Source organism: Panthera leo, chromosome B4 (genome assembly GCF_018350215.1).
Source record: "Panthera leo isolate Ple1 chromosome B4, P.leo_Ple1_pat1.1, whole genome shotgun sequence".
NCBI lineage: Eukaryota > Metazoa > Chordata > Mammalia > Carnivora > Felidae > Panthera > Panthera leo.
In genome coordinates this window covers 117360935-117384954 of record NC_056685.1, presented here as the reverse complement: position 1 = coordinate 117384954, position 24020 = coordinate 117360935, and the positions used below count along the sequence as shown (strand labels likewise).

Genomic DNA, 24020 nt, shown 5'->3' with positions numbered 1-24020 from the left:
CAGGGTAACTGACAATTTACACTTAATGTAATTATTGATATTGCTGTTTAAACCCAGCATCCTACTGTCTTATTTTCTATTTGTCCCATTCATTGTTTCTTCCTTCTTTTGGATTGTTTTTTGTGGCTACATTTTATCATCTTTGTTGGCTTATTAATTATGACTTTTTCTTTTTATGGTTGCATTAGGGTTTACAGAATACATTCTTATCAATCTTCTTTCAAGTAATACTATACTATCTCACAGTTAGTGTAAGAATTTTAGAGTACTATACTTATGCTTCCCTCCTCCCATCCTGGATACTGTTGTCAAACATTTCACTTTACATATGTTAACCACACAACATCTTGTCATTATCTTGGCTTCAAATCATTAATTATCCTTTAAGGATAATCTAAAATGAAAAACAGTCTTACATATGTTCACATATTTACCATTTTTGGTCCTCTTTGTTACTTTGCATAGAAATAGGTTTCTATCTGGTACCATTTTCCTTCCGACTAAAGGCATTCTTTAACACTTCCTATAAAGCAAGTCTGCTTATGATGAATTCTTTCAGCATTTTGGGGTCTGAAACAGTTTTGATTTCATTTTCATTACTGAAAGATATTTTCACTGATATAGAATTCAAAATTGAGTCTTCTTTCAGTAATTTAAAGATGTTACTCCACTGTCTCTAACATTCTTATCTTTGTTCCTCTGTGTCTCTTAACTTCAGCAGGCTTAAGAATTTTCCTTTGCCACAAGTTTTAAGGAATTTGATTCTGATGGGTTTTGGTATAGTTCTATTTCTTGTACTTGGGGTTGAGTTTCTTGGTTCTCATTTGTTTCCCTCTCTCAGGCAACACTGTCTGTCCTGTGCTGCCTAATATCCGATATTTGAAAACTGTCTCATATATTTTGTGTTTAAAAATTTTCAAATGGGTAACTCCAATCTCTATTATATTTTGGCCAGAGGCAAAAGTTCAATTTCACGTTTCCCATTTTTACCATATAAAAATTTTATTTTTTATACTTAGCTTTTAAATTCCATGATAAAAATGTTTCATCTGCACACATAAAGTTACTAGAATTGTTTTATTTATCCCACCTCTTTTAATACACATTATGTGCATTTATAGAAAAAGGCAATAGGAAAATATTAATGGATTTAAATACAGCATGTAGGCAAAACACACTTTTATGTTTTCTAAACCTGTTTGATACTGATATAGAAGGAAGCTTGTTACAAATCATAATGCTTTCAATAATCTGTCAGGAAAGAAAGATCATATTAGCACCCTTTTACATTTCAACACAAACGTATTCTCTGAGCCGCACTAGGAAAAAGTAGTATTTCTGTTTTTATTTCTGGAAGTCATCATTAGTACGTTTACACTTATTAAATACATCCTCAAAATTTCCATCACTTGGGAAAACCATAAAGTTAGTAAGCTAGCTAGGTTTCTTTATTATTTTAGTAAATATTTTTATCTCCAAAGTCAAAATTGGGCAGGAGTGCTGTATACAAGGTACATAGCTTACATCTTTGGGACAGGAGACAATAAGAAGGTAAACAAGCCTGGAGCCCTCCTAATCTTATACAACTAACACCGTAGATCATGGCAGGTAGATGTACACATCCACCCATTCGCAAAGAGGTGTAAATTCTTTTGACAATGAACTTTCTAAATTTTACGGTAAGGTCAACAATAAAAAACAATACACACAGCACACAAATAATTAGAGAAAGTTAATGATATAAACCACAAAACAAAATAATCTACACTTCTCATTTGGAAGGGAAAAAAATAGGACTAATACTGTAATACTTAGCATCTAATATAAAATTTTCACTGATTATAAGTTGAATCATGTTGATCGAAACTTTACAGAGTAACTTTGCATTTTACTAATTCATAAGATAATCAGTAGATACGCAGCTCTAGTTGAGGCTTATAAACCCCTAAACGTTTTCACAGGTAAAGTGAAATTAGCTACAAAATACAAAACAGGAGTAGAGATTTGCCAGAAGTACAAAACACTAACATAGATGCAATAGGTATATAATGTAATCTGTGCAATTCAAAATTCCCAGAATTTTCTTATAAAATGTACAAGTAATAAATAATAGTCATACTTGACTTTATCAAGTTAACAAAATAATTACTAACCAACGTTGTGTTTTACTAGTCAATTGCTTAGAAACACCAATTGCCATTTTAAAATTATTCTCACCATAAAAATAGAAGGCATATCAAGCTCTTTAATCTTCAAACATCCAAAACAATTTGGAAGGCAATTATCAATCAAAAATATTATCTGTTAAAAAAAAGGTAATTAAAAAACATACATAACCTATTTTTTTTTTTTTTTTTTTTTTTTTTGCACAATTTTCTTTTCTTATGAAAAAGGGCACTTAGTGTGTAGCTAAAGCTTTCGGAAAATAAAGATACTGCTGACTTTCCTACTAGGCAGATGACATGTACAGTTCTTAATATAAAAATATAAATATTTTTGACAGAGAAGATGAAATAGTGGTTGGTGTAAAATCCCATCACCATTTTACTTGAAAAAAACTTTTTTCCCCAAAGACCATAAAAACAATACTGATTCCATGCAGTTGTGTTGCCAGAAGCTTCTCCAATTACAAAACATTAAGGTATTCACTGAAATTTCAAAAGTGGGCCCGTAGTCTTTTGTTTTCTTCTCGTAGTCTTTCAATTTCAGCCACTAAACCTTCATTCACTGAGTATCTTTCCAGCAAAGAGTGCATTTCATTCTAGAAAAGGGGAAAATGCTTTTTAAATCATTGGTATTTCATTTATTTGGCAAGCTGTTTTACATACTTTCAGCTATCATATCTGTCATGTCCAATTAACTACCTGAATATTTCTTGTACTTAACCATCCTTACTACTTTGTTAATATAAATGAAAGATCACTGGTGAAAGTTATATATTTGCAAGGCTTATATTTGTACATGTGGGAAGCTTTTAACTTAAATAAACAAATAAATAAAAAAAAATAAAATAAATAAATAAATAAAATGGCTGTGAAAAAGTAGCCTTAACTATTATAAGTTAAAAAGAAGAGGGACCAGTTAAAGTCTATTTTACTTACTAAATTTCTAAAATTCCCTATTTATTCTAGCAACTAGATATAATAAAGTAAAAATATATCACCCTTTAATGGACTCTTTTTAGATCCACAACTCTATACTTATTTAAAATAAAATATGTCATACATACCAATTGCATGTGAAACTGTTTAATCATCTCCACTTGTAAATTCACAATGTCCCTATGGCATGCTTCTCTAGGGAAGAATGTAAAATACTTGTTAGAATTACAATGGTTTTGCCAACTCTAGATCGTTCAAGAAAGTGGCTAACCTTTTCTCATTGTTTCAAATGATTGGATGTTAATAATAAAAATAATAATACCAACGTGTCTAGAATTTATTTACTATGTACTAGGCACTGTTTCTTGGAGAGAGAGAGAGAGAGGGCACATGAGCAGGGGAGAGGCAGAGAGAGAGAGGGAGAGAGGCTCTTAAGCAGGCTCCATGCTCAGCACAGAGCCCAACATGGAGCTCAGTCTCACGGCCTTGGGATCATTACCTGAGCCAAAATCAAGAGTTGGACGCTCAACTGACTGAGCCACCCAAGCGCCCATTTCTTGTACTTTAAGTGGAAGAACTCATTTAATCTTTACCATTAGGTGCAGTTATTACCTCCATTTTACCAACTAAGGAACTGAGTCACGGAGAAGTTAAAACTATCCAATCAAACCACCAGTAAACGGTGGAACTAGTATATAAACCCAGGCTGTCTACCTCCAGAACTCTCATTGTACTACATTCCTTAATATAGAAATTATCATTAAAGAAAGACAGAGGTGGGGCACCTGGGTGGCTCAGTCGGTTGAGCATCCGACTTCGGTTCAGGTCACGATCCATTGCGGTCTGTGAGTTCAAGCCCCGTGTCGGGCTCTGTGCTGACAGCTCAGAGCCTGGAGCCTGCTTCCCATTCTGTGTCTCCCTCTCTCCTTGCCCCTCCCCCGTTCATGCTCTGTCTCTCTCTCTCTGTGTCAAAAATATATAAGCATTAAAAAAAATAAATGAAAAAATAAAAAAATACAGAGATTTATATTACAATGAAATACATACAGATAATTTACTAGGTTATAATGTTTTAATTATTATCAATGTTTTAGCTATTAAAAAAATATCTCCAGTAGAGTAGAAAATGGGTATTTGGGTGGTTATAACAGAGGTTACCCAATAAAATGCAATTAATTCAGGCCTACAAAAGAATACATGAAAATTATGAAGTATAATAATAAAAGGATCATTCAGTCACCCACCACACAACTTATGAGCTAGAACATTAGCAAAATCATAGAAGCTTCCTATATGCTCTTCTCTGATTCCATCACTTACCTTAGGAGAAGCCCAAGAAAGAACTCACTCCTCTGATGAATTTTGTTTAAGCAAAGAAATCGTTTTTTAAAAAAACAACACACATCTGTCTAACATAGCATATACAGTCAATATATTTTCATTGTGCTTGTTTCTGAGTATTACAAAAATACCACATCCTATGTAGTACTGAGTAGTGCACATTTAAAAAATAACCCCGTACCATGTTTTCAACATTCATCTTCTATACATCTATAATTCACTGATTTCTGCTGGTGTATACATTCTCCTATCAACTGACATTTGGACTGTTTTCAAGATTTTACTGTTACAATGTTGTTATAAGCAATCGTGCATGTATCTCTCAATCCACATGTGCCAATTTCTATAGACGATAGATCCATGAGTAGATACGCTGAATTAAAGGTTATGATCCAGATGTATACTTGTTCAGTTTTACAAAATAATGCAAATTATTTTCTGAAGTGGTAATATCCGTGGACTTGCTCATCATCCGTGTGAGAGAATTCCTCTTGCTCTACGTCCGCATCAAGGCTTGGTCTTGCCAGACTCTGCACAACATTCTCCCATCTAATGGGTGTGCAATAGTGTCCCACTGCATTTTCAGTTCTCTGATTGATCACAGGATTGGATCTCTCACCTTGTGTTCATAGACCATTCCTCTTCTGTGAAATGCTTGCACAGGTCTTTTCATCTTGTTTTTCTATTGAATGCCTTTTTTTCTTATTTATTTCTCTTTACATAACCTGATTCTTTGTTGGTTATATGAATACTGCAGATAGATTTTTGTCCTGCCGCTTTGTTAATGGTATCTTGTGATGGACAGTCATCAACGTTCTCTAGTTACTGACCTATTAACACAATCAAATTTACCCATCTATTTTTATAGGTAGTGTATCCTCTTATGTTTTGATAACTTCCCTACCCTGAAGTCATATATAAACTCTCTTACAATGCCTAAAACTTTACCCTTTAAACTTTTACTCTGGGTGGAATTGATTTTTTTTTAATAGCTGGGAATAGGGATCTATGCTTTTCCTCTGTCATATATCACATTTCTATATATGCACAGGTTTTTCTCTGGTCTATGTGCTTCTTTGGGGCAGTCTGTCCACCCTGTGCCAATGCTACACTGTTTTAATTATAGCTTAATAATTAAGCTTATCATCTGACAAAAAAGTCCCCTTCAACCTTATTCTTCTCTGGAGTGTCTTGGTTATTCCTGGATCTTTTCTTCTTTCACATAAATTTTGAAATTATCCTGTCATTGTCTTCCAAAAACCCAGATAGGATTTGATTATAATTTTACTCAATCTATAGACTAATTTAGAAGAACTGACATCTTCATAATATCTTTCCACTTATTTAAGTATTAATGCTTTCTAATCAAATTTTAAATGTTTTTCTACAAAGATTTTTACCATCTTTGGTTAGATTTATTCCTAAGTACCTTACTTTTTTTGTTACAACTATACTTTAAAAATTCTCTCGGCTTACAAATTATGACAAAAGCTGTATTAAAAACAAACAGAAAACACCAGAGAACCATGAAAATTGCTAGGATTAAAGAAGCCATGGTCTTATAAAAGACGGAAGTCTAGTAGGTAAGCCCCACCTTTCCCCCTGCCTTTCCCTGTGGGGGATGTACTGATACTCCCGTGTGGGGAAAAGAAGCTGAAGGGAAAGCAGTGGCCTGGAGCTTGAGAGAGTCTCACTGGGTAGGGCTGTGCTAGGTTGGGAACAGTCAGGACTGCCAAGGCTTTAAGGTACCAGATCCTGGAAAAGGGGTACCTGCAGAAAAGTAAACCTAAAATTGCACTCTCCCCTTGAGACACCTGTTGACTCCTAAGCTATGCCTGTCCTGGGTTAGATCGCAGGAAATCAAACACAAAGTAGCAACTAGAGCAGAAGAAGATTTTGGTGACCTTGTGATGCTGGGGAAATGGAAGCTAAAGTGCAGGACCCACCAAGGTGAAAAAGCCAAGTGAGACTCCAGACATTCAGCTGACATCCCAGAAGGGCACAGACTAAACTATAGGGATACAGGCAAACTAGAAATAAACTAGCCCCAAGGAAACCTGAAAGCCAGCAAGAAATGGAACAAAGTGATCTTCTTGCTGGAAGAAATTTAAATCTTCTTAAAAGACAATAAAAATAGAGCCACAGACATCTGCTTAGGATGTAATCTCTCCAACTCTGATGATGAGGTCAAGACAGATAAACTATAAAATATACATGTTTAAATTCAACTTGAGAGTGCAAAGAACTCTAAATGCACCAAACTCTAGAAAACAAGAGACCCACAATTATTTTCATCCTCCACAGAGCAGTGGTGGGGAGACAGCAGCTGTTGACAGGGTAAGGAGAGCACGCTGAAATCTGTATAGATTTCTGGAGGCAAGTGAGGACTGGCTCAGCAGTTCAGAATCCCAAGGAGCCCTAGCCAAAAAGGAAGTCCCCATTCATGCACCAACGATGCACAGGCCTTCACTGAGGGCTTCTGGAAACAAGCAGGGGCAGAGCAGGGGGGCAGAGATGCACAGGTCTGTGAAGACTAAGGGCAGCGGCCAGTGAGCCCTCTGAAGCACTCTAGGCCCTCGCGGAGAAGGCAGCCAGCCTCCAAAGCTGAGGGAGAACAGCTGACAGAACCCCTCCACACCTCGCCTCCCCTGTCCCTCCACCGTAAGTGCGGCTGCTCAAGACTTCCTGAAGTCAGAACAAGTATATTTATAGAAATCCTCTGAGCCACTCTGGGTCCTGAGTCCCAAGCCAGGGCTGCCTTGGTTGACAGAGGGGCAGAAGAGTTGAGAGAGGCCCCGACTCACCCCTACTCTCCAGGTGCAGGCATGCAAGGCGGGCTGAAAGCTGAAGGCAGGGCAGTGCTGTCTTGCTCAGTCTGCCCCAGCATAAGAGCTTTCTCCCTTTCCAGCACTGCTTTACTCACATTATATTCAAGTCACTTTACCCGGACAATTCTGCTGTCCTGCCACATATATATGTTCCTGAAAAACCTCATATTCTTTAAAATTGTTGTGTTGGAAATAAGATGACCCGATTTTTAAAAAAGTAGCCTGTGTGTGTGTACACACACAGGAGAACAAATACTGCATGATTCTACTTATATGAGATCTCTAAAACAGTCAAATTCATGGAAGCAAAGAACAGAATTGTGGGCATCAGAGGTTGGAAAGAAAGGGAAACAGGAAGTTTCCAAACACAAATATAAAAGGTCAGTTATACAAAATGAGTAAGTTCAAGAGATCTGCCGTACAACATTGTGCCTATAGTTAGCAATACTGTATTACACAGTTAAAATGTTTTTATTCATTTTTGAGAGACAGAGAAAGAGAAAGAGAAAGAGAAAGAGAAAGAGAGAGAGAGAGAGAGAGAGATGGGGAGGGACAGAGAGATAGGAAGAGAGAATCCTATGCAGGCTCTGCATTGTCAGCATGGAGCATATGGCGCTCAAACTCATGAACTGTGAGATCATGATCTGAGCTGATGTTAGACGCTTAACTGAATAAGCCACTCAGGTGCGTCTTTCTTAAGAAGGCAGATCTCATTGCAAGTGTTCTTACCACAATAAAACTAAAACAAAAAAAAAAGGAAAAAGAAAGAAGAAAGAAAATAACAGGACTTAAGGAAAATGGATTGGAGCAGATTACTCAAAACTTAATTTTTTTTTAATCTTTATTTATTTTTGAGAGTGAGAGAGAGAGAGAGTGTGTGAGCAGGGGAGGGGCAGAGAGAGGGAGTCACAGAATCCAAGGCAGGCTCCAAGCTCTGAGCTGTAAGCGCAGAGCCCGACATGGGGCTCGAAACACAAACCGTGAGATCATGACCTGAGCCGAAGTCAGACGCTTAACCGACTGAGCCGCCCAGGAGCCCCCAGATTACTCAAAATCTATGCAACTTTGTAACAAAAACAATTAAACCCTAGTAAAAATACCAGCATAGTTTAAATATTGAATAATCAAAGACTTTACCTTAAAAAAAAGTGATGGCCACTTGATAAAAGGGTAAGAAAAAAAGAGAAAGGATTGGGGTCATCAAACATGGAGGCAAGGATAAAATACCCAAAGCTGGGGGATAATAACAAAGTAAGTCCTTCCTAACACAGAGCACACAGCCAAACCAGGTTAAGAGAAAGAGTATAGGAAGAGACAGCACTGATAGGTGGTTTGCTGCCTTCAGCTATGTTCATGGACTTGGTTTTAGTAGCCTTTACATGAACCAGCAAAATTTCCTCATCATATTGTCATCACTGTCCTATTTATCAATCACAAATGAATTAATTTACATTACTTAACACAACACATTGCACCTACCCCATTTAAACTACAAGGCCTTTGTGGACAGATCATTCATTTTTGTACCCTTAGTATCCAGTACATATTCTAGGCACGTTGTAAATGTCAAAAATGATGATTTTCCTTTAAAAATGTATGTGTTACCATTCAAAAATATTTTTTTTCAAAAACCTTTTAACATTAAAAAGAAACATGCACCAACAAAAACTATATATCTTCTCTAATATTCTTGCTCAAGATATTCCAAATCAGAGCTAGAATACTAACTATATAGGTCCTAAGCAGGGGGCGGGGGGGGGGGGGGGGGGGGGACACAAAAGATTCTAACTGAAAATAGTTTCTGATATATATTGTGATGATAGGTAAAAGGAAGTAACACTGTAGAACACATTCTTATAGTGTTCAAAATTCAAAGGATAAGACAATGATAGATCCAAGCAAAAAAACTTTTAATTCACTCTTACATCCTGATGCATTCCGTTTGAAAATATTCAGGGGGCGCCTGGGGTGGCTCAGTCAGTCAAGCATCTGACTCTTGATTTTGGCTCAGGTAATGATCTCACAGTTTGTGGGGTCGAGCCCCATCTATGAGCAGAGCCTGCTTAAGATTCTCTTGCTCCCTCTCTCTCTACCTCTCCCCTATGCATGCGCTCTCTTTCTCTCCCTCTCTCTCTCAAACATAAATAAATAAACCTAAAAAAAAAAAAACAACGAAAAATTCAGAATTCCTTTAAAAAATTCTTTCTCAACTATATTAGTACACATAGCATACTTAATAGGTGATTTATAAATACTGCAAGTAAGAATATCATTTGACCTTACCAGAATCTGTCCACACTTTTTAATGTTTATTTTTTGAGAGAAAGAGACAGAGCGAGCACATGGGTGCAAGTAGGGGAGGGGCAGAGAGAGAGGGGGACAGAGGATCTGAAGGGGGCTCTGTGCTGACAGCAGAGAGCCCAATACAGGGCTCGAACTCATGAACCATGAGATCATGACCAGAGCTGAAGTCAACGCTTAACCAACTGAGTCACCCCGGTGCCCCTGTCCACATTTTGATGATAAAAAAAATCCATGATGGCAGCTTGCCTGCTACACTGCCTTGCCAAGTCATCTAATAATTGCCATAGGTAAATATACATTTTCCTGGCTGACAGTCAATAAATTCAGTACAGCAAGACAACAAAACTCATCATGTTTTCTATGGTTTTATGGACCCTAAAACCTGGACAAAAGTAGCAACCACCAAAATTACTTATAGTTTTGGTTTTATACCCAATAAAAACAGCCAGTTAATGTCTAGATAGAAAGAGAAACTTCTCAATTACTACCTGAAAATTGAAAATAGTTTCTGATATATATTGTGATGATAGGTAAAAGGAAGTAACATTGTAGAACACATTCTTATAGTGACTTCTTACCTGAAGTCATCCAATGTCTCCTGTATCATATTCTGAATAAACCGGATTTGAACGGATGTCAATGGTGCATTTGGCCGATTATTTCCAATGGTATCAGCTATTTTTTCTGATAGTGAACTGGCAACTCCAGCAGTGACAGAGGATGCTATCTTTGGATCTAAAATAAAAAATGGAGAAAATATTAATAGTCAGCTTAAACTAAGAGCTATCAAACATTTGTAAATAAGATTTGGCACGAGAAGACTAGAAAAACAGGTAAAGAACAGCATTCCTGTGACATTTAGAAAAACTCACTGTCTGGAATACAAATCTTAGAAACTTTCTAGGACATTATTTCTAATACCCATTTATCTATCTATATGAACTGCCAACTGTCTAATATAATAACATATGACAGAGGGATTAATCTTGAAGAATCTCGGAACCATTTCCTCTTACAAAAGATGAATGTGACATGTTGCACCACAAACTAGATAAACCAAGACTATTAAACATAAACAGAGGGAATACAGAAGTAAAGTACTGCTACAAGCAAAGCCCCAGAGTTTACGCTAATACGTCCACAGAAACCTTAAAGTGAAATATATCTAAATAAGAGTTTCTTCCATACAAAGAGTTGTTTTCTATAGATAACTCTTATAAATGAAACAAATACTCCACTAAATGTGATCAAGTTTTTAGGATCTATGGCATGAACCCTACATTAATATGGAATACGGCTTTAGTATGGAAGGGGACAAAAAGACAATTCCAGGTAGTTAATGACTCATTTCCAAAGGGTCCTATGTTATATTCCTATTTGTACCATATTAGATCAAGACCCTTACATATTAGATTGAAAATAAAATTCAGACCAAAGGAGTATTGAATCAGGTTGTTGAGTTTAACCATTCATATGCATGTCACTGTCCTCTAGTAAGAGTCACAGTAGAAAAGTGTTGTAAATTTTAAACTCCTTTACCTTTCTTACCCTATGATCACTCTATTTATTTATCCTTTTCAAGTTAACTAGAGGGAGTTTTCAACCTAACACTTTCAAACATCAGAGAGTTTTATGTACTTACTTGGAGTTGAGGATCCATTGACCGGGGGTTCATATATTAACTGGGCTTCGATTTCTTTCTCTGGCTTTTCAAATTTCTCAGGACTTCTTGTTTGGTTAGATGGTGGAGAGGTATTCAGATTTCCAGTTTCAGCACCAGGGATCAACTTTGCAAACTTCACATTGAAAATAAAAAAATTCATATGTAAATTTTGGTTTTACCCTTATTATACATATAATTTATACCTTCTTATCTTTTTTTCTAGTAGGTAGGGTCAGGAAAATGAAAAATAAGAGGGATATAGAAGGAGAAAAAAAAATTGCTACAACTAGTGGCAAAATAAATCCTGTCCACGAATCAAAAACAATTTCAATGAGAACATGATGGGGAAGAGCTCACTTACTAAGCATCTGCTGTTGAGTATCTTTAAAATGGTAATCACAGGCAAAAAACAAACAAACAAACAAAAAACAACCAGACTCTCACATGGTAATTAGTCAGAAATATTTGAGAAGTCAAAAAACATTTTTGTACTTCTTCAATATCTTTCCAGTATCATCCTAAAAAAATCAATATGAAAATAAACAGACATACTATAGAACAGACTCAGCCTTTCTGGTAACATTTGATCATTTTAAGCCCTTATGTAGCAAATTAACTTCTATTTTGGATACTGTATCAGAGCAGAAGATAATAAGGATCTATTATATTCTTAGCTCCACCCCTTTGCTCTAAGACTTAGGGTAAATGACTTGACTACCAATTGGTGCTTTCTGCAGCAATGGAAATAAATTCTAAAAAACTCAGGTATAAACTATTCTTAGACAGTCATGTATTTTGTCTTAGAAAAAAACAATTTAAGTTTACGTCTGCTTTTACCTCCAAAGTTTTCAAAGACAGATTTCAAAAGTATCCTTTAGTTTTTAACACATGACATCAAGATTCAAGAATATTTTTCTAGCTGGTAGATATACAGCACTGTTAGTAATCAGGACACATCCCTGGCAGCTGCCCGCTTCCTGTCTAGTGATGAGCTTCCTTATGCTACTGACAAATCCACACAGCGAGTTCAGTATCATTTTCAGGCAGATACCTGTTTGAAGGAGTCCTTAGGTTCCTGTTTTCCCAGATATATTTTCTTAGATTCAGCTGTCAGATCATGATTTTCATTTTCTTCTTTCCCTGGAGATCCCATAAAAACGCTAAGAGGACTAGAATGCAATACTGAAGTGCTTGACGTTCCTGGGTTTTTTCTTGGAGGAAAGACTGAGTTCAATTGTGGTAGAAAGTCAAGGCCTGAAAAACAGGAGAAAAAGCTATTTGCATATGATTTTCTCCAATCTTGAATATTTAAGAAAAGCACTTAATACGACAGACAGGTTAATATGGTAGAAAGACATGCGATTTAGATTCAGAAGACAGGTTCATTTGTCAGCTCTAGCCCTTATTTGAGATACACAAAATCTTGGGCAAAACTGTAAAACTCTTGTTTCCTGATCGGTAAATGTGATGCTGACATCCATCTGTCTGAATAGTAAGGCTTAAAAAAGAAATATTATACGTAAAAATACTTTGAAAATCACAAAGCCCAATTAATGTTTTAGTCAATGTTATTAGTTTTTGATAACTGAAAATTGTTAATTTAGCATATATCTGCAGCATATCTTGATAGGCAGCCTCTAAGATGGCTCTGAATGATCCCTGCCTTCTGGCATGGATCCATGCCCTCGAGTAATTCCCTCCCTTTGAATGTGGGCTGAGCCTAGAAACTTGCTTCCGAAGAAGAGAATACAGCCAGAATGGTGGGGTGTCACTTCCAAGATTAGGTTACAAACACGCCGCAGCTTTCATTTTGAGGGCCCTCTCTCACTGTCTTGCTCACCGGCTCTGAGGGAAGCCGGCTGCCATGTTGTCAGGTGCCCTGTAAGAGGCCCACATGGGAAGGACTGGTATATTCCGCTAGTAGGCACATGAATGATCATGCAAGTAGATCTGTGCCCAGTCAACTCTGGAGATGACTGCAGCCCTGTTGATATCCTGATTAAACTAAGCCATGCTCAGATTTTTAACCCACAATTATGAGGTGATAAATATTCTTTTAAGCTTCAATGTGTTGGGGTGATTTGTTACACATCAATAGATAACACAATACCATTTTTAATTTTCATAAAAATACTTCTCAGTAGTTCTTACCATCTTTGCCTATGGACTCATCACCTCCCTTGTTAACCACAGCATCTATAATAAAATTAGAAAATCAAATTTTTTAAATTGTGAAAAAGAAGCCATAGCAAATTAAGATTCCTATTTATTCTCCAAAGAGTTCGATTTCAAAAAGGAAAAGTTACAGTTGGGACTCATAAACTTCCCTTTTCACTCTTCTACCTTCATGCAGAGCAGCAAGTATGAAAAGTAATTCTACGGTATAGGGTCGTTTAATGAGACAGCAAGGTGTATGAGAAACGCATTGCAGTAGGCTCCAGAAATCTATAATCCAGTTCTGCCTATACCACTCAATAGCTCTATGACCTTAGACAAGCTTTTTATACGATTAGCTTTAGTTTCTGCAACTACATAATGAAGATAATGTCTGGACCACCTCACAAAATTGTTTTGAGGGTCAACTGAAACAATGTGAAACTATTTTGCAATACAATGATATAAAAAAACATAAGTTTCCATTAATGTTTTAATGGCAGAATATGTATAAGAAAATTCCAATACTGTAATACTATTCATTTACCAATTAATATCCAAAAGTTGTTCAACTCCATTTTAGCTAATAGAAAAATGGGCAAAAGTCATAAAAAATTCACCAAAAATTCAAATGGCCAATAAATTATCATATATGATTATCACAGTAATAGGACTATCATCCATCCATCCATCTGCATGTGTGTATATATACCTACTAATTGTACAACAAACACACACTTTATTTTATTTATTTATTTTTATTATTTTACACAGCCTTCACACCCAGTACAGGGCCTGAACACTCAGAACCCTGAGATCAAGAGTCAGATGCTTACCCAACTGAGCCACCCATGCACTACCCCTTCTTTATTTTACACATATACTTTAAGAAATTATTAGTTTTCCCTTAACAAAAGCAGAAATATTCTTACTCAAAAGATGAAGACATTAAGGCAAACAGATTAAGCCTTTTTCCTAAGCAGAGTTGAATTCTTGAGATCAAAAAACAAGTCTCTTGACAATGAAAATCAGTAGTATATTTATTATCCATGTTTTTTTCTTATTAATGATATGAAAGTCTAATAAATGAAGGGCATAAGGCTCAAATTCTAATCATATTTTTAAAAAGTAAAGAAGAATTTCTATCCTTTATTCATTTCTCTTAAAAACCATTAAAGAGAATTTCATTTATGACTCAAACATTTTCAAAAAGCCCCTTCCTACATTCTTCAATTCAAAAGTTACCCCAGGGGTTCTCATAAGCCAAAGCTCCCCAGATGGTTACTAACCTCCAAAACCTTTCTCAACTCCAGCCCATGCCATTCTACTCTCCTTTGCCCACATCTTTCCTGTCTTTATTCTTTAACTATGTAGTCTGACCTCTCTTCATCCTGAAAGAAAGGAATCCTTTCTCTTTCATTAGGTGGAAGACAGGGAAATCTGACTTGGCAAATAGTCATTTTCAGGGCATGGTAAGGCATAAAGCACTAAGTAATTCTGTGCCATCACACATGTACTTTATTTTTTTTAAGATATTTATTTTTTTAATGTTTATTTATTCTTGAGAGAGAGAGAGAGAGAGAGAGAGAGAGAGAGAGAAGCGTGGAGAAAGGGAGACACAGAATCGGAAGCAGGCTCCAGGCTCTAAGCTGTCAGCACAGAGCCCAAGACGGGGCTCAAAGTCACGAGCCTGAGATCACAAACTAAGCTGAAGTTGGACATTTAACCAACTGAGCCACCCAGGCACTCCTACTTATTCTAATTATGAAATTAATTGTAGAAAATTTGGAAAGTAGATAATTTTAAAGAAAAAATGAAACTCTATAAGATCAAGAGTGGATGTAACAATTTAAACATACTGCTACTGCTGACATTTAGGTTTGCTCCAGAGTTTCAATATCATAAACAGTAAACATACAAATCTTTGTAGGATACTGTGAATATGTTATTAGGTAAATTTATAGAAATAGAATTAACGGGCCAAAGGGTATGGATATTTAAGCATGCCAAATTATGCTCTAGAAATTTACCCATATTGTTGATAATACTGCTGTTAGCAGTGAGACTATCCCATTAATGAAAACAGTATGAACATCAGTACCAAAAAAACACATCCAAATAATGTGCCCGGTTCATACAGTATGAACAACAATGATATATGTTTCTATATATCAAAATGACAAGTTTTTTGTGTTTTTATTTTCTTTTTAATGGCAACATCTCCTAGCAATGGGGAGAGGAGGGAGGGAGGGAAGGAAGTAGAGAGAGAGACTGTGTGTGCGTGTGTGTGTGTGTGTGTGTGTGTGTGTGTGTAGTACTTTCACACATAGTGTAAAAGATGAGGCAATCTATCACCTAGCCATATTTCTTCATGAAAACAATGAATAAATAACAATTAGATACTAATAATAAAAAACAATTTTTTTAGGTGAAAAGGTATTTTTTGCCTATCAAAATATCTAAGATTTTAAGATTTATTAGAAACTAAAAAACTGCCTATGGAGGCAAAATTTCCTTTAAGACACTTCTGTGGAAATTAAAATGCTAACTTGAGAGCTATTTGCATAGTTCCCATGTGACAATGACAAGCGTATACTTTAGAATGGTAACATCTGAAATATCAGGGCAAAGGAAAAGATACCACCCCAGGGACTGAGAAAATTAGCAACTGTCATGAACAGAAACAGACTGAAGCTATTACCCACATCTTTTAGCGAGACTAAAAATGTAATGACTGCCAGCAAGAGAACATGATCCTCTGATCTGAAAAGACTTACCATCTCTGATCGGTGAAAACATGTCACCTAAGCTACTTTTTCCAGTATCATCAAAGCTGAAGAAATCCTGATTTTTCCCACTGTCCGTTTCCTTAGATATAATATCAGTGTTTATGCTTCGAGGCAAACCTTATAGGAAAATTAGATATAAAAATAAATGTTACTACAGCCAAAAAAAAATTTATCATCAGAAGCTCTGTTCTAAAAATTAATGCATTACCATATCACTGGTAATATTACAACTATGAGCATCAGGAAAACAAAATAATATAACAACAGCTCAGTTAACCATGATTTTCATGTAATGAAGGGCTCCTCAAAAGCAAATAATCTATTCATTTATATAATACCATCTTATTTTAGCCTTTTTGATGAAATTTTTCTAAAATAATTTATATACTTTGCTACCCTCTTAAACAGAGTATACTGAACACAACCAACTTCTATTAGAACAGACTCACTTTTATGATCATCTATAAATGATTAAAGAAGTCTGTAAAGCATTTAGCATGATGCCTGACACAGAGCAGATTCAACTAATGTTAGCTCCTTTCCCCAACAGTAAATGGATCTCTTTTTGCCCTCTTCTGTCTTTTCCTTCACTAACAGTGGAAGCTTAACATGCTCTTGGTATTATCGACCTCAAATGACTTCACTAGCCTCTGGATAGTTTACTAGAAGGAAGGAAACCAGAATACTAAACTCATAAAGAATAGCATAGCAGACAATAATAAAGAGCCACACGGTTTTGTTTTCCCTGCCAGTATATAATGCAAGGGATTAGGGCAGGGACTTTGGAAGAGGAACTCTGTGAGCTCAGTAGCTTCTTGCTCATTTCTGGGTTGAGGACTAAGTTCTAGAAATTCGAGACCTGTGATGAAAATCTGGTATTTTAATTGGTAGCATGTTACTGTATTACACTATCATTTAAGTAGTGTTTTATTTGCTATCTTGGTCCCAAGATCCTGAAAAGCTAGGATAAAAACAAAGAACAGCCAGCATATCCAAAAATGTCCAAGTCTCGCAAATGAAATAAACTTTTATAATAGTATCTGATAGAAAGTTAAAATATTACTGAACATTTATACATCACTATCATTGAAGTGTTTACACCAAGAGTTGAATTGTTATAAAGAAGAAATTTTCTCTTCTTCTTCTAGGTCGTTAAACATTACGAATGCATAACTCTAGCCTCTGGAACTTTAGGAAACAGAAGTTTAGTGTCGTTTGGAAGTAGTGCTAAAGCCTTATGTTTTTACTTCTTAAATGGCTGTTTCCTACTGAAAGTGAGCACTAGCAATAAATCTGCAGAGGTTCTTTATTCTTTTTTAATTTTTTTAAATGTTTTTATTTATTTTTGAGACAGAGAGAGACAGAGCATGAGCAGGGGAGGGGCAGAGAGAGAGGTGCTCCAGGCTCTGAGCTGTCAGCACAGAGCTTGACGCGGGGCTCGAACCCATGGACCGTGAGATCATGACCTGAGTCGAAGTTGGACGCTCAACCAACTGAGCCACCCAGGCGACCCGAGGTTCTTTATTTTTTATAAGTTTTTATTTAAATTACAGTTGGTTAACATACAGTATAATATTAGTTTCAGGTGTACAATATAATGAGTCAACACTTCCATACAAGACCCAGTGCTCATCACAAGTGCCCTCCTTAATCCTCATCACCTATTTCACCTATCCCCGACCCACCTCCCCTCTGGTAACAGTTTGTTCTCTAGAGTTAAGAAAAAGCAAAGCTGGAAGCAACACAATTCCAGACTTCAAGTTCTACAAGGCTGTAGTGATCAAAACAGTATGGTAGTGGCACAAAAATAGATACACAGATCAATGGAACAGAATAGAAATCCGACAAAGGAACTATATGGTCAATTAATCTTCAACAAAACAGGAAAGAAAATCTAGTGGGAAAAAGACAGTATCTTCAACAAATGATGTTGGGAAAACTGGACAGCAACATGTGGAAGAATGAAAGTGGACCACTTTCTTACACCATACACTTAACTCAAAATGGATCAAAGACCTAAATGTGAGACATGAAACCATTAAAATCTCAGAGGAGAACACAGGCAGTAACCTCTTTGACATGACTCACAGCAACTTCCTTCTAGATATGCCACCTGCGGAAACAAGAGCAAAAGTATACTACTGGGGCTTCATCAAAATCAAAATCTTCTGCACAGCAAAGGAAACAATCAACAATACTAAAAGGCAACCTACGGAATGGGAGAAGATATCTGCAAATGACATATCTGATAAAGGGTTAGTATCCAAAATCTGTAAAGAACTTCTAAAACTCGACACTCAAAAAACAAATAATCCAATTAAGAATGGGTGGAAGACATGAATAGACATTTCTCCAAAGAAGACATGCAGATGACCAACAGACACATGAAAAGATGCTCAACATCACTGATCATCAGAGAAAGATGAATCAAAACTACAATGAGACATCACCTCACACCGGTCAGAATGGCTAAAATCAACAACACAGGAAACAACTGGTATTGGTGAAGATGTGGAGAAAGGGGAACCCTCTTGCACTGTTGGTGGGAATGCACTGGTTGGCGCCTTTAGTAGAGCAACATGAACTTTTTCAAATCTCAGACTCATTTTAGGGAGTTTAAAATAATAGTAATAGTAATGATGAAAACTGTGATGACAGTATTAGTAAAACCATAATTTACTGAGAGCCTATTGTGTGCCTACTGATATATTTTCTCTGGTTTTCATAATATCGCTAAAAGTTAAATATTATCTATGGAAGAAAAAATAAGACTCAAAGTGGTTAAAAAACTGCCCAAAGTCATCCTAGTAGGAAGTCACAGACCCAAGACTTATGTCTAACAAACTCTCTGTTTCAGAGCAGGGAAACGTACATGTATGTGTATGTAAGAGAGAGCAAACGATGAAGCAAATGTGGTAAAATTTATAAAACAGTGAATCTGCTGAAGAGTATACTAGAGCTCAGGAGTTCTTTATACTATTTTTGAAAATTTTCTATAAGTTTGCAATTATTTCAAAATAAAATTAATAAATAAAAGTTTCTAACTCTTTGTGGGTACAGGGCAAACATTCATTTTGTCAGAAACTTTGCTAATCAGCCAAGAGTTATCATTAATCAGTGACCCTGCAGACCCAAGTCTTGCATTTCCTAATTAATGCTGTCATCGTTACATGAGTTTCCTTATTAAAAACTAAATGAATAACAGTGAGATTTCATAAAGCTCAGAGTAAATGAGAGAAACTTTATTTTATTTAATTTTGGAAATATGAATAAAATCAGTAATAATAAAATTATCTTTGAAAATAGTGACAATTTTCATAATATAGTTAATTCAACATCTTGGGAAACATTACTCAAAGTTATATTTCAAACTTAATTTCTTCTTCTAAGTATATAGCAATAATATTTGTTTCCAGGAGTTCTTAAATAAGAACTAATTATTTTTTTATATAATATGTAATGACTTTTATGTAAGGATGATGTAGATATTAACAGAAAATTTATAATGAATATATATACTATTTTTTTAAAAAAGCTATTCCATACTATCAAGGCTAACAAAGTTTTGCTTCTACTTGAAAATCATAAACTCATGCTGAGAAGGTACCAACCAATACTTGTGTCCAAGTTAAGTATTTGTCCTGAAACCTTAAAAAGACATGGAGACATCCATTTCTAATGAGACTAGTTTGGAAACAGAGTGGTATATATACCATGCAGGCTTTTAAAAAATATGTTGTAAGGTGATAGTATAGCATAACTTAAAATAAAAAAAAAAAAAACGTTTTCAGGAATTGAGAGAAAAAGAATATTCTCTATAGTAAACAGGGAAGCTTATTATCATATTATACCTTCACAAAGTCTAAATGAATTTTTTAAGAACCATTCTATCAATATGATTATTGGAGTAGAAGAAATTATTTAAAAATGACAACATTTTTGTTTATTTTTGTTTAACAAACTACTAATATACTGCTTAATAGGTACCAGGCACTGTTCAGCACTTAAATAAATTCACTTCATCACCTGACTTACTTTGTTATGAAATATGAAATAAAAGAAGCCACTAATAGCTTTTTTTGTAACTCAGAGATCAAATCAAAGTGACAACATCAAAGAATCATATTCTCTATTGATTAATTTGTAGACACAAGACATCCAGTCTGGAGTGGTATTAAGGATAATTTCTAAATTGGTATTATTCTATTTGTAAGATAATATTTCTTACAACAAAAGTTCAGCTAGGGGCACCTGGATGGCTCGGTCGGTTGAGCGTCTGACTTTGGTTTAGGTCACGATCTCATAGTTCCTGGGTTTGAGCCCCGCGTCGGGCCCTGGGCTGACAGCTCTGAGCCTGGAGCCTGCTTTGGATTCTGTGCCTCCCTCTCTCTCTCTGCCCCTCCCCCACTTGTGCTCTGCTTCTCTGTCAAAAATAAACATTAAAAAAAAAAAAAGTTTAGCTAAATAGATTAAGTACCTTTCATTAATTTTTAAAAAATTTATAGCTCAAGTTAAAATGGTCACTTCTTCCATTTTTACCATCTACTAATAATTTTACTTAAATACACAAGTGAATTTGAGTTCTAGGCTCTTGAAGAAAGTGCTAATAATACATATTGGGGTGGGGTGCCGGATGGAAACTCCAAACACCATAAACGCGTAAGCAGCATTTACCTGCTTTGTCTTGAACAGCAACTGCTCCTTTTCCCCCAGCTGTTGTCATGGGCTGTGGGAGAGCTGTGCCAGTGGAAGAGATGGCTGCTTCTCGGCCGACTCCAGAATTCTGAACTCCTCCACTGGTAGTGCTCACATTAATGGCTCGTTTGTTCACAGCTGTGGGCTTATTTGAACAGCCTTTATTTAAACTTGACTGAAATGTAATGGAATATTTAAAAGCTCAGGTTTCTAATGCTCCATAGTATACATTAATATTTTATCAATTCCTTGTTAGGATAAAAACACATATATTTTCCCTTACAAATCTTAAGACTGCTGATGAATCTGAGAGTTTCCCTCTGAACCAAAAAGCCTTTTAAAATATTTTTGAAGAAATACGAGAATTAAGTACAAAAAAATAGTTTAAAACCAAGTATCAAATAACTTTGTATCAAAACTATTTAAAATGCTTTCATACAAGAATGATCATAAAGCAAAACTACAATGTGTTTAATGGACAAAATATGACTTCCATATTCTGAGCTACACTTATTTAGTAAAATCAAAAACAATCAAAAGAAAGAAAATACCTTACCTTAGAAAGAGCAGTGGAGTACTGAAATGCTATACATCGCACAGAAGTCTTGTGAGCAGTGATGGTCTTAACTGGTGATTTCAACATCCTTAAATCATATTGATATATTTTCCCACGGGAAGATCCAATAGCCAAAGTGGCTCCATCAGGCATGAAATCTACTGCAGTTAGAGGGGTATCGGCCACTAGCGTTTTCACTAGCCTTTGGAAAGGGGAACAAAGTCTATGTAGGTATGTGAGTATATACAGGTATACAAGCATATGTGACGTTAGACAGCTATCGACCAAAACCAAAGTTACTTAGAATACACATTCCAAATATTTGCATAAAGCAGAAATTCAGAATTAGACTTAGAGACATTTCTAATACAATGGCAGATAAAGGAACTGCTGAACACAACATCGTATTTTTCTATTCACTTCCAACAGGTTAAGTTCTACAACTTCAGAAGCAATATGTATTCCTTTGAGTAATTACTACTTTGACAGTGAACGTGGCAGACTTCCTGGTGTTACTCCACAAACAAGGGTTCTAGTCTCAGGGTTAAGGAGGCCCTAAGTATCCCCCTTCCATTTATTGACCTGCTCAAGTCTCAAGAGGACTATGACCTTTCATCACAGGGGAGCAGCTGTGCATTTCTTGACCAAAAAGCTAACAATCCATGTAGCTTGATCCTCATGAAGCCAATACAGAAATATGGATACTGACCTGCTGAAGCTGAGCTTTTTGCCACAGTGTCTGGTGTACGAGAGAAATGCTTACTGACTCTTAAGGTTCTCAGCAAATTAGTTAACAAGAAAGAGTAAAACAACAATTTTTAAAAAAGAAGAAAGTGAAACAAGTAAACTTTTAACAAGGGCTGATAGTGGGTCCTTCCCTAGTAGTAACATTACCATTTTCTTCCACACAATCTTTAGATATGGTTAGGTGTTTTGAATACACCTGTAGCACTCTTATAACCATTTTTTTTTTTTAACAGCTAACGAAGCACAGCTATAACTGTAAGAAAGAAGGCACAACTGACCCAGATACTTAAAAGATTACATACCCTTTAGCTCTAGATCAGTGGTTCTCAACTAAGGGCAATTTTGCTACTCTTGCTAATTTGGGGAATACTACTAGCATCTAGTGGGTAGAGGCCAGGGACGCTGCTGAATATTCTACGATACCCAGGACAGCCACCCCACCCCCTGCCCCCGCATCCCACATCCAAGAATTATCCAGCCCCAAATGTTAGCAGTTTAGAAACATTGCTGTAGATAATGAATTTTAAAGCAAATTAATCATATTGCCTTAAAAAATATATTCAGTTGTATTTTTGAAAAAGAATACTATGCTAAAATAAAGATGTGCAATCATTAACATGCTATTCTTAACATTCATCATCCAGATGTACTCTAAAGAACATCCACATTTCATCTATTTTTTTCTGCATGCGAGAAAAAAGAGAAAAATTTATCTTTTAGATATCAAGTACACAAACTTTAGATGTCCCAAACATTAATCAGAGGTCTATGTAAATCACAAATATGTCTGCTAATGAGATTATAGTTATTTGTTACTAAATTAAGAAATGATCATGTCACACTTACTTCTTACTTGAAGTATCATAGAGAATGATTCTTTTATCCAAGCCTATAGTCACAAATAGCAATTCATTGACAGGAGAAAAACAGATGCCAGAAGCTGGAGCTTTATGTGTACTGTCAAAGTTATGGTATGGACTCTGGCTATTCACATCCCAGAGAGTTACTACTCCGTTATCCGAAACACTGCCCAGTAGTGATTTCTTAAACAAGGAGTACTTCAAGTGCCGAACAGACTATGAAAATAGGAATAAATTTTATGTAACTGTAAGCATTCATAAGAACATTTTATATAAACTATATAAATAATGGCCAACCATTAACCACACTATTCACAGGGGATTTAGGACCTCTCTGGTTTATACAGTAACAGGTTTTAATTATGACAACCATAAAATCATTTAGTGGGTTATAAGATGACCCCAATACATACCAATATTCTAGTAATTAAATCTGTCATGATTTTATTATCTTGGAATAGAGCTACCTCAATCTCCCCTTTTGCGGAGGAAAAATACAAGATGTTGAGATTACTACATTAATTCATCAGGATTAGGAACATCTACCATAAGTAAAAGGCCCAGTAGTAGCCAATCACAGCCAAAACACGAACAAGTGTAAGAGAACACTGGCAGAGAATGAGCAATATTTCAAATTTATTTTCTATATGTATTTTAGATATTTGGATATATTTGTTTGAATCTGAGCATCTGATGTACTGGCAATTTAACACCTGAAGCATAATAAAAAATTAACTAAATCACAAAGAAATAATTGACAACACTATAGACTGGGAATGGATAATATCCATTCTTTCAAAGGCATCAGCCTGAGGGCAATACTGGCCTTTCTCTAAACACTCCTCCCTGGGGGCAGTGGAGACATACTCTCTTTCTAGTTTCTGTTGGACCAGAATAAACAAAGATTCAGTTTGAGTAAACAGGTCTTGAATTAAAACTGGATGAATTTTATCCACTTTTACTAAAATGTTGCTTTCAAACT

At 35.8% G+C, this 24020-nt stretch overlaps 1 protein-coding gene across 4 annotated transcripts in view; it reads right to left on the bottom strand.

Annotated features, from left to right (window-relative positions):
- Positions 1 to 1058: 1058 nt before the first annotated feature.
- Positions 1059 to 24020, bottom strand: part of NEDD1 (NEDD1 gamma-tubulin ring complex targeting factor) — a 47478-nt gene continuing 24516 nt past the window's right edge. For 3 of the 4 annotated variants that reach the window (XM_042947444.1, XM_042947445.1, XM_042947447.1), the window contains 10 exons: positions 23025 to 23254; positions 21432 to 21633; positions 20855 to 21050; positions 16169 to 16297; positions 13389 to 13433; positions 12289 to 12491; positions 11217 to 11370; positions 10153 to 10309; positions 3230 to 3296; positions 1059 to 2761 (listed from right to left, as the gene is read on the bottom strand). In XM_042947444.1, coding sequence (XP_042803378.1) covers positions 2657 to 2761; positions 3230 to 3296; positions 10153 to 10309; positions 11217 to 11370; positions 12289 to 12491; positions 13389 to 13433; positions 16169 to 16297; positions 20855 to 21050; positions 21432 to 21633; positions 23025 to 23254 — 1488 coding nt within the window. In that variant the 3' untranslated portion in view covers positions 1059 to 2656. The remainder of the gene's footprint in view (positions 2762 to 3229; positions 3297 to 10152; positions 10310 to 11216; positions 11371 to 12288; positions 12492 to 13388; positions 13434 to 16168; positions 16298 to 20854; positions 21051 to 21431; positions 21634 to 23024; positions 23255 to 24020) is intronic. The other variant, XM_042947446.1, reaches the window with a different exon arrangement.